General features: G+C 40.6%; 1 protein-coding gene across 3 annotated transcripts in view; it reads left to right on the top strand.

Moving 5' to 3' along the window:
- The window catches only part of UBP1 (upstream binding protein 1), a 53,635-nt gene that overhangs the window by 11,075 nt on the left and 30,514 nt on the right, over nucleotides 1–12,046 (top strand). For all 3 annotated transcript variants that reach the window (XM_037148197.2, XM_053669080.1, XM_053669081.1), the window contains exon 2: nucleotides 1,193–1,344. In XM_037148197.2, the coding sequence (XP_037004092.2) occupies nucleotides 1,193–1,344 (152 nt within the window). The remainder of the gene's footprint in view (nucleotides 1–1,192; nucleotides 1,345–12,046) is intronic.

Here is a 12,046-nt window from a genome sequence, read left to right as displayed (position 1 = left end):
GCATTTAATGTCCACAATAGGCAAGTCCATAGAGACAAAGTAGGTTAGTGGTTGTCAGGGTAGGTGACGTGGCAGGGGGGAAACTGCCAACAGGTACAAGATTACGATGAAAATGTTCTAGAAGTAGTGATGATGCCAACTGCACAACTCTGAATATACGAAAACCCACTGAATTTACACTTTAAAAAGCATGAATTTTATGATATGTAAATTATATCTCAGCTCTGGCTGGTGTGGCTCGGTTGGTTGGAATGCCCCTCCATAGTCAAAAGGCCGTGGTTCAGCTGAAAGGTCGGGGCACATACCTAGGTTGTGGGTTGGACCCCTGGTCAGGGCACGTATAGAAAGCAATCAATTGATTGTTTCTTCTCGCATTGTCTCTCAACCTTTCTCTCTAAAAAAAAAAAAGAAAGAAAGAAAGAAAGAAATGGCCATGGGTGAGGATTAAAAAAATACTATTATATCTCAGCTGCTTTTTTTTTTTTTTTTTTAAAGAAAACCAATGTCTTCCCAGGTTAAGGGAATACAGACAGTGTCCCAGAACCCCCCCGCCCCATTCCCCTCTCAATCACAGCCCCATGTTATTCTTGGTAGAAAAAAATACTAGCTGTTTTTACTGCTATTCGCTTCTCAGAAGAAGCCATTGTTCTAGATAAAGTAAGAAGCCTTATGCTCTCAGCAGTTGCCAGGCCTAGCAGGAAACTTCGTAAAGTACCATTTTAATCAAATGCTTCTTTGTGATTTCATGGTGCTAATGTGACCTACCTTTGGCAGCAATAGTAGTTCCTGCCTTTCAAAACAGGTAGCTCCATACTCCTCACTGGCTTTTTCTTTTTATATATACAAACAATACAGTTTAAAATGTTTTTAAGTGTTTTGAAGTAACTTTTTTAAAAGTACCATCTTTATTGTTAGCCCAGTTTCTTTATCAGTAGCATAGACTTTATTAACTATTAAATACTTTTATGTACCTAACCATAGCTGCCCTCCTTCTCCCCACTGCCACACTAGAGATACTAGAGATGTCATTTGGAGAAGCCAGATTAGCATTAGTGGTACTTTTATTTTACATATCATTTTGTACCTTAAATTTAAAAAGAAACTACTCCTCAACATTTTTATATGCTTTTGAATATTTTAAACCCAAAGCAAGCTCGGTGTCGATTGATTTGTTTATTTTTTTGCTTTTCAGTGATGTCTTGGCATTGCCCATTTTCAAGCAGGAAGATTCCAGCCTTCCATTGGATGATGAAACCAAAAACCCGCCCTTTCAGTATGTGATGTGTGCCGCAACATCACCAGCAGTGAAGCTGCACGACGAAACGCTCACGTACCTGAACCAAGGTTAGCGTGGCTGTCTCATAGTCTGATGCTGGAATTTACAAGAATACTAAATGAAGGTTTTGGCATTACAGCCTTGGTTACTGGCAGTAATTTTGAGTTAGGTTTTTTCCTTAGGTTTTATAAATTCAGTTCATAAAAGTTGTAGGAATTTTACTGTGAGCCAACAAAGTTGTAGTTTGTAGAAACTGATTTGCATAAAGAGGGTCTGTGGAACAAGATTTATAATAGGGTTGTTCAGACAAAATCCAAAGGAGAAGCAAGTAGGAAAGACTGTCAGTTATTTTTAAGCATATGGTTTCAATGTGGAACTTGAGAATGAATCATAGTCCAGCTAGCAAGGACGTGGGTCTCAGGCATGAGGCAAGTTTGTGCTGAAAATAGATACAAGCTGTACCAAGATAGAGTCTGTGGCTAAAATAATCGTGTCAAATTTTGTCTGCCCATATCTTGTGTATACTTTATGAGAATATTATATTTTAGTGATAGAAAATTGAGAGGGGGCAGGATGGAAAATAAAGGTGGGGGTGTAGAATTTACCACTGGGAAGTGTAAGGGAGTTTTTTCAGGGGCTCAAAGCAGTTTGGGCACAGGCCAGTAAAACTCACCAGTGTAAACAAAAGTACTTTGTTGTGCAGGAATTAATGTTGGGTACATATACTGAAACTGTGTTGAATTCTTGTTTTTTTTTCAAAAATGAATATTTTGTTATAAAAATAGTATAGACTCATTGTAGAAAAATTGGGAGATAGTCAGAGGATAAAGCTGAAAATTGACTACAGTTGCATTCCACCCAGATAATTAACATTTAGGTATATTTCCTCCTTGTTGTGTGTATATCTGTTTTGTTTCCCCCCAAAATTGAAATTAACATCTATTCACTTAAGAATATATTGTGATTACTTAAAAAATTTTAAAGTATATTTTATTGATGATGCTATTATGGAGGGGGACACAGGGAGAGATGTCTGATATCTCTCCCTGTGTCCCCCTCCACACAGCACCCCTACTCTCTCAGGCAGTCCCCCCACCATTGCTGACGTCCATGGGTCATGTATATAAGTTCTTTGGCTACTCCATTTCCTTCATATACTGTACTGTACATCTTCTTGGCTATTCTGAAAGTACGTAGTTGTACTCATCCCCCACCTCTTCACCCATTCCCCCACACACCTCCTCCCACCTGGCAATCATCAAAACGCTCTCTGTATCTGTGATTCTGTCTCTGTTCTTGTTGTTTGCTTAGTTTGTTTCTTAGATTCAATTGTTGATAGATGCGTGTTTTTTGCTGTTTTATTTTTTTATAGTTTTGATCCTTTTAAGTAAGTCCCTTTAACGTTTCATTGGTTTGGTGAGGATGAACTCCTTTAGTTTTTTTTCTTGTCTGGGAAGTTCTTTATCTGCCCTTTGATTCTAAATGGTAGCTTTGCTGGGTAGAACGATCTTGGCTGTAGGTCTCTACTTGTCATGACTTTGAATATGTCTTGCCAGTCCCTTCTTGCCTGCAGATTTTCTTTTGCGAAATCGAGAGAAGTCTTAACAAGAACTCCCCTGTAGGAAACCTAATTTCTTTTTTCTTGCTGCTTTTAAGATTCTCCCTTTATCTTTAACTCTTGGTATTTTAATTGATGTGTCTTGAAGTAGGCCTCTTTGCATCCATCTTGTTTGGAACTCTGTGCTTCCTGGATTTGCATATGTTTCCTTCACCAAATTAGAGGAGTTTTCTTTCACTGTTCTTTCAAGCAGATTTCCAGTTTTTTGCTCTTTCTCTTCTTCTGTCACCCCTGTGATGCGAATGTTGGGCCTCCTAAGGTTTTTGTGGAGGCTGCTTATATTATCTTCGTTTTTTTTTTTTCTTCATAATATTCTGATTGGTTTTTTTGTTTGTTTTGTCTTTGGATTTTTTGTTTGTTTGTTCGGTGTTTTTTTTTTTTTTTTTTGCTTACATATGCTCCAAATTATTGATTTGATTCTCAGCTTCATCCATTCTACTGTTGTTTCCCTGTGAATTGTTCTTTATTTCAGTTAGTGTGTCCTTTGTTTCTGACTGGATCTATTTTATGCTACTGAGATCCTCACTGAGTGCCTTAAGCATCCTTATAACCAGTGTTTTGAACTCTGCATCTGATAGATTCCTTATCTCCATTTTGTTTAGCTCTTTTTCTGGAATTTTGATGTGTGCCTTCATTTGGGCCATGTTTCTTTGTCTCCTCATTTTGGCAGCCTATGTTTGTTTCCATGTATTAGGTAGAGCTGCTTTAACTCCATGGATTGGTAGAATGGCCTAACGTACTAGGTGTCCTGTAGGGTCCAGTGGCACATCATCCCCTATCACCCAAGCTTGATAGTCGAGGTTTTCCCTGTGCATGGGCTGAGTACACCCTCTTGTAGTTGAGCCTTGGTTGCTGTTGGCAGATCAGTGGGAGGGATTTACCCAGGCCAGTCAGCTACAAGGACTGGCTGTGACCACTGACCACCAACCTCAGCCCCCTTTGGAGGATCACCTGTGCAGGGTGGTGGTGGTGGTGCTCCAGTGTGGTCTGTAGCTGTCCACTGGGTGTGCTGGCTCTGGGGTTTCCCAGGTGGTGCAGGCCAAGGTCAGCCCCCACCTGTGTTTTGCTGGTGACTACCCTGCCTGAGCTATAAAGCAGTCTGAGATGGCTGCTACTTATGCTGGGCTTGGAGATTCCCAGGTGACGCCATGCTTTGAATCTAGGTTGGCTGCTGCTAGTGCCAGGCCTATGTCTCACTGAGGCCAGCTGGAGCTTGTTTGAGAGGATTTAGGAAGTTGTGAAGCATGAGAAAAGACCAGCCATTTGTATGGAAAAGCAGGTTGGGTTGGAAAAGTAACTTGCATGGGGTGGGGTCTCTGAGAATGTCCAAGGCAGATTTAAACAGTGTTAGCCAGGTTGATGGAGTCTCAGATGTGGCACCAGCTTGCCAGCTCTGTGGGTTGAGGGTTCAGAAAAGGGATGGTAGCATCTGCTCACCTCAATGCCAGACACTTCAATTTCTCCCATATGCCACTGGTGTCTTTCTAGCTGCCGCCCTGGTGCTGGGGCTCAGAGACAGTGAGTCTGAGTAGCCAACAAGTTCATGTGTGGGGTCTTTAAGAGGAACTGGTAAAAATGCATTTGAGTAATCATAAAGGAATTCCACTTTAATATACCTTTTAATTTTTAATTTTTGATTTTGAAAATATGTTTAGTAAAGTTGGGGACAGTAAAACAAGGAAGGGCTTAGGATAGAAGCAGCAGCAGGAGAGAGTCTAGGCCAACCCCCTTTGGTTCTCTAAAAATGTTGCAGGAAAGAAAGGAGTCTGGGGAGAGCTACTTTGTTTTTCTAGGAATGTTACAGTGAAAAAATGAGCCTGGGCAGGGCTCCTTTGGCTCTCTGAGAAGTTAGAGAAAAGGCCTGGGAGACAGGTTCAGGGCGTTAGTCTGGGATGAACTGCTACTACCCATTGCTCCCCTGGTTACCAGTCTTGTAGGGTCCCTTAGAGTTCAGGAGATGCTTGCCTCTGGGAGGAGGAGGAGGAGGGGAGGGAAAGGCGTGGGTATTCTCCCAGGAGGGAGAGTACACCTACATATATTTTAAAAAGAAATTACACCTTTAATATCAATATAATGCTTACGTGAGTATCAAATATGAGGTCTGACCAGAAACTATCCAGCCATATACATGAAAAATAGAGACATTTATTGAAGAACATACAAAGTACAACAAACACTATACATAGGACAATGACACTTCAGTCCCCTTCAAAGTAGGGTCCTTGGGAACTCACACAGTTCTCCCAGTTGCCATCAGCTGCCCTCTTGTATTTTCCTGAATCTCGTGGATGGTCTGAAATTTCTTCCCTTTCAATGATGATTTTAGTTTTAGGAAAAGCCAGAAGTTGCAGGGCGCCAAATCTGGGTTGTATGGGGGCTGAGTCACCTGGGTGATATGGTGCTTTCACAAAAATCTGTACAACACGTGATGCACGTGTGGGTACATTGTTGTGATAAAGCTGCCAATCACCAGTTGCCCACAGCTGTGGCCTTCTGAGTCATCCGAACAGTTTCCAAGGAGAATGTTCAAGGTTAATGCAGAATTTGATGCTGTCACATGTGAGGCAAAATGACTTGCTCAGTCATTCTGAATGCAATGACCACACAGTACACATGCTCAGTCAAACAGCAGCTACTGCCCCCACTGACTAGTACAGAGAAGTCATCATTGTTCACACATGCACATTCCAGTCCACTGTTCTTGGCTGCCAGGTTACATCTGTGTCGCAAAAACTGTCCTCATTACATTAATGATGGCTGGACTTTTCCCAAACAGACCTTATATACATATTACAATGTATGTAGTTCTTTCACGTACTTGTCTCCTAGCATTTATTGCTTAGACAAAGGTCCGGAATTCAAGATTTCTCATGAGTTTCCTAAAATTGTTTTCAGATTTTTAACATATACTTGAGAGAGGCTCAGCTCCATAGCTCTTTCTAGATTCAGGCGAGGTTTGGATATGATTGAGATGCTGCTGAGTATCTTTCATCCTACCTCTTTTAAACGGATAAAGCACATAGTTCCAGGTTTAGCAGAATATTTTCAGTTCACTGGGCTAACTTTTCAAAAGGAAACATTCAGTAGTGCATATGCTGTTTTTATTTTATTATTTTTTTTTACAGAATTCTTTCATGCAATATAGTGTAAAGAGAATCAGGCATATATATGTAAAATAATATTTAGGCTTGACTAATTTATCCAGGAATTCCAATAAAGTCCCTTTAATATATTTTTAGTTGAAGTAACATTGCCATGGAAAGTTCTTGCAAAGTGCACCTCAGTAACACCATTTTAGTAACATCCCTACGTCATCTTTGATGGTGTGACTGTTAAGTGTTGATGTAATTTAGTGTTCACTCTTTCTGTTAGGAATCAGATTGTGATTCAGTTTTACTGCTCATGAGTCAATTCTCTTGTCATCAGGTGATCTCTTAAGCTCCACCAAGGAAAATGACTTAAAATGGAGGTGTTGCCGTAGCAAACAAAGGTACACTGACTTAAAGGGATCAGATAAGGCACTTGAAGTTGTCACTCATCAGCACAGGTTTTATTCCTTGTAAGCTCCTGTGTGTGAGTGTTTCTGCATTTGTTCTAGTAAAGGAGAGGGAAATTAAGCAGTGAGTTTTCCTGCTGCAGTCAAGCTCTGTGTAACGATGTTTTGGTGGCGTCACAGCCGTCGTAATGTTGCAGTGCGTCGGAGCGCTCGCATGTGTGTGGTGGTGCTGGGAAACACCCCCGCTGCGCTGGGAGTCCTGTCAAAGTGCAGCACATACAATTGCGTGTAGTGCATGGTATCTGCAAACGATCCCGAATGGCTTGATGACGGATACTGGTTTGTGTATTTATTTTTTATCATTATTGTAGGGAGTATTTTTTCTACTTAATAAAAAAATGTTTGCAGCCCTGGCTGGTGTGGCTCAGTGGATTGAGCACGGTCCTGTGAACCACACGATCACAGTTTGATTCCCAGTCAGAGCACATGCCTGGGTTGCAGGCTAGTTCCCACCAGGGGACACATGAGAAGCAACCATACATTGGGGGAAAAAAACGTTTGCTTTAAAACTGTGTTGTGTTACCCTGGCAATAGCCTCATATATCTTGTGTTTACTGTGCTTCTTAATCACGTTTTCTCTTGGGCTTGATTTAATCTCATGTTCTTTTGTTCATCATGGCCTCTGAGAGCAAGATTAACTGCTAATGGTGCCAATGAGAGGCCATGTCAAGTGATTGGCCTGGAAACGAAAGTGGAGTTGATTAGGGACTGTGAAGGGAAGATCAGTGATGGTTATTGCTCATCCGTCAGGCATGTGTCATTCCGCCGTAGCTACCATCTTGAAAAACAAAAACAAAGTGACACACTATTAAAGGATCTGCTTCTCTGAAAGCAGTGAGAGTAACAAAAAATTCTAGAAAGGTCTAACTTAGACATGGAGAAACTTTCTAATGACCTGTATTGAAGACCCGGGACAGAGGTGTATCCCTCCCAGCACCATGACGATCACGGCCGAAGCAAAACGTCGGTTTGCAAGTTGAAAGAAAAGGCTGAACCTGACCATGTTGTTTAATTTACTGCTTGCTCTGGGTGATTTAAATTATATAAAAAAGTATTATTTATTACATAATGTGAAAATGTTGAGTCTGCAAGTGCTGGTATGAAGTTAGCTGAAGAATTTTTGGGAACTACATAAAGTTAATTGTGGAGGGAAATTACTTGCTAGAATACATAATTCACTTTGGATGAAACCTTCGTATTCTGAAAATGGATGTCTAAAAGGACTTTCATTCATAAGGAGGTTTTAGGGGTAACAGTCTTGCTTGGAAGCAGTGCTGCAGGCTGCAGGCTGAAACCCTTTCTGATCTGGAGAGTGAGGACCCCGGGCTGGCAAGCATGTTGATAAGCACACACCGCCAACGCACTGCGGGAGCAAGAAGTCACGGGTGACTTCGCTTCTTCTTTAAGGTGCCGTCCTGGCCAGCAAAATTCAAAAGTACTGTTTGGAAAATAACATACCTTTCAAGGTTTTGCATACTATTGATAATACTCCCCAGACAATCTCCTTTGGGTGATCTCCATTGAATATCAAAGTCACATTTCTCCTCCCAAACACCACCTCTTTGATCCAACCACTGAATCAAGGCATTATAGCAGCTTTTAAGACTTAGTACCCGAGGAGGACCTTTTCCTAGGCTCTCGCTACAACTGAGGCAGACACTAATGGAAGGATTGTTCTGGAAGGATTATAGCCTCTATGACCGCATCAGGAACTTTGCTTGGGTGATGTCACCAGGGAGTGTATGAAGGGCATCTGGAAGAAGGTACTAAAGAAGTGTGTCCCTGACTTCAAGGGATTTGCCAAGGACGAGGAGGTTGCAAGAATCAACAAGGCTGTGGTTGAGGTGACAGCTATCACCCAAGTGTGGATGGGGATGACATCGAGGACACCCTAGAGGTGGTTCCTGCAGAATTGATTAATGAGTTGTTGGAACTGGAACAGGGAGGCACAGCTGAAGAGGAGGCAAGAGGAAAGGAAACTGCAGGAGAAGAAACTAAAAAGTTTACGGCGAAGGGCTTAACAGGAGCGTTTGCGGACCCCAACCAGCTCCTTTAAGAGTTTGAAGACATGGACGCCCAACATTCCTCATTAATACAGAGGAACGTCCATGGTGCACTATCTGCTTACAAGCAAATCTGAGGTGAAAAAAGATGCTAAGCAAACCGCCATGGACATAATTTATGTAAAGAGTGGCACCTCCTCCAGAGCAGCCTCGGGCAGGTCCTTCAGGAAGTGTTCCAGAAGAAGGCACTGTCACAGGCAGTGACAGCTCCATGCGTGTCACTGCCCCTAAGGCCTTCCAGTGGGATGAGATGGGGGTAGCAGACAGCGGTACTGAGGACCCTGGCCCCCTGTCTTTGCTTTTTTAGTCAGCAGACTTAAACTTGACTTTATTTACTAAAGATTAATTTTGGGCCATGTGAACTTGAAAAACATTGGGTTTCTATATTTCTGCATTTAAATTAATTTTAATAATGCCATCTGGAGGTAGACAATTCTCTCACATTTACAAAAGACGTAACACAGACATACACAACATACCCTTCAGTGACAGGGGCAAACTCACTAGTTTATAAAAGAACAATTATTGCCCTGGTGGCATTTACAATTTGTATCTGTTTCTGACAAGTGAAGTTCCAAATGACCTTCCCCCCTTTAAGAATAAAGACAGCCATTTTTAATACCTCAAAGAATCGGGTTGACCCTAAATGACATTATAGTTTAATCTGTTTTTCTAAATTTTTTTGAAGCTTCAAGAGACCAATCAGATGTTTCCCATTCATTCTGCCTAATTTTATTAACAGCTTTTCCTAATTGTGTGCACAAAAATTAATTTAAAGATATTAATTTAATACTGGGAGGCACTATTTCCCATGTTAATTTTGAGATCTGTAGAGTCAGAACAAACTTCTGGGAAAACCTGCCTTTATTTTCATGTCTCCAGACAAGCTGAGGTAGTGAAGATCCCTGTAAGACTGCTTTAAACCCTGTAGAATGCACTTACACAAACCTAAATGCTAGAGGCTACTACACACCTAGCCCATAAAGTTTAGCCTGCTGCTCCTAGGCTGCCGACTAGTACACCATGTTACTGTGCTGGATACGGTGGGTCATTGCAGTACAGTGGTAAGAGTGCGTGTATCTAAACACAGAAAATACCCAGTAAAAAATACAGTATAAAAGACAAATGATATGCCTGTATAGGGCACTTACCATGAATGGAGCTCGAAGGACTTGAGCAGTTGCCCTGAGTGAGTCAGTGGGTGCGTGGAAAGTGAATGTGAAGGCCTGGCTGTTACTGTAATGCGTTGTGCTAGAATTTTTATGAATTGCGTCAATAGGTGATCAGAATCTTTCTGATCCAAAACAGTCTTTTGGGACCATCATCATGCGTGCAGTTCATCGTTGACCGAAACTTCATGATAAGGCACATACGTGTCTTTTTTTTTTTTTTTTTTTTTTTTCATTTTATTTCACATTGTAGGAGATTCCTTGAGTTTAGCTCTGGTTCTTGTTTTAAAGTTGTATATTAGGACATTAAAAATAAATGCTTTGCATTTAACCAAGGTAGGGGCTGTCACATCTTAGGATTCTGTCTGTGGAAGCTGGACTTAGAGTCTGTTGTCAAAGGTGTCTGGGGGTGTGGAGGTACTACACTTGTATTTTTCAATTCTGTCAGTGCTTTTGCATTTCTAAGCCAGAAAAGGGAGTGAAAAAATCAAAACGTGAAAGGTAAATTCAGGAGACAAAGCTAGAAATGGGATTAGCAACTAGTATACTGCATACTGAAAACCAGTGTCATACTTTAATAGAATATTGCTGTTTATGTTAACTTCAATAATAGTAGAACCTTCTTATATTTTAGTTGGAACCTAGACTGATATTTCAGGAAGCTGTGTTGATAATATTATTATGGAAAAGGATTAAATAGAAGAGGAAATGAAACCAATAAAAGTACTACTCAAGCAGTTGTATTAACATTGGAGAACATTGTTGGTGGAGAGGAATTTTTAAATGAGTTGAGGACATAAAGTTTCTAATGAGGAAATTGTTTGAAGCATGTGTATAGGGACTTTAAGAAAAAAAAACCAAACACTTAATTTTAGAATAAAAAGCGACAGTGCTTTAATATAGGAGGAACAGATCTTGAGATCTATTTGTGGAAGCAGATTGAAGTTTATATTTTGTTAGGTTGACTAGGAAAAATACAAAAGAGGATAGGACCGTTGATTTCTTCCTTAATTTGATTTTTTCAGTTCTGAGAGTTTTGAGTTTTTGAAGATCACAAGACAGTCCGGGTGAGATGGGTCTCTTCTCCCTCCTCAGCAGCCAGTGTAGGGCTCCCAGGACACTGTGCGCGCTGTCCACCTCCCATCCTGCCAGCTGCTCTTTTTTGACTTTCTCTCTGTCCCAGAGAAGTTTCCTTAGCCCCTCTTCTTTTTCCTTCACTCACACCCTAGGTGTTGCTTTTTAAAATAGCTTTACCCAACAATGGTACCCTGAGAAGGCCGCTATTAATATCTCCAACCCAGATCTCTTCCTCTTAGCGCTCCATATTTCTGAATCCAACTTGATTACCAACTTGGATGTCCAAAAGGTATTCAGACTTAGTGTATTCAGTTGCACTCTTTTAAAAAAAAACCTATTTATTATTAATTTTAGACAGAGGGAGAGAATTTGTTGTTCCACCTCTTTATGCATTCATTGGTTGCTTCCTGTATGTTCCATGACCTGACGTCGACCCACAGCCGGTGCATATTGGGATGATACTCCGACCAACTGAGCTACCTGGCCAGGGCTTAATGGCACACTTGATTTTCTCCTCCAAATCTACTCCTTGTGCTCTTCCCCGGCTTGAGAAATTCCTTGGCTAAAAACTTTAAACTTTGGTCTCAAACTTTATATTTGATACTCCAGAAAATGTTCGGTCAGGCTCTCCCTTCCAAATGTCCCCAGAGAGTTCTGCTGCTTCCATTTCCCCTGTCCTGTTGTCCTAATACAAGTGTGACTGTTTCCCTTTAGCCTGCACAACTCGAACTGAAGATTTATGCTAACCTGTCGGGTGGAAAAGGATTTCACTGTGGTTTTAATTTGCATTTCTCTGATGGAAGTTGATTGTCTTTTGATATGTTTAAAAACTGTTGGCATTTTTTTCTTTTGTTAACTGTGTTCATGTCATTTGCTCGTTTTTTTTCTTATAGAGATGTTGGGCATTTGTTAGCAATTTTGTAGTTTTCTGTGTATTGGGGAGATTAGCTGTTTGTGTGTAATGCGAATTACAAATATTCCCTTTTTTGCATTTTTTTCTCTTTGTCTTGATTAATCAGAATTCCTGAGTTGAAGGTTACAATATTTAACTTAACAGGTGCAGGCAGATTGCCTTTTAGAAACACTTTATTAATTAATATACCCCCATATTTTATGTGTTTATTTCTCTTCCATTCTTCCCCACTTGATTTTTAATTAAACATTATTTGATCTGATAATTAGCACAAACATTTTAATTTTTATTTCCTGAGTTCTTATGAGATTGAGGGTAATTTTAAATGTATAATGGTATATTTTTCAAAGACATCTTCATATGCTTTATTTTAA

Source organism: Artibeus jamaicensis, unplaced genomic scaffold (assembly GCF_021234435.1).
Source record: "Artibeus jamaicensis isolate MK-2021 breed Jamaican fruit bat unplaced genomic scaffold, CSHL_Jam_final contig_519, whole genome shotgun sequence".
Taxonomy (NCBI): Eukaryota; Metazoa; Chordata; class Mammalia; order Chiroptera; family Phyllostomidae; genus Artibeus; species Artibeus jamaicensis.
This window is presented reverse-complemented; position numbering and strand designations above follow the sequence as displayed.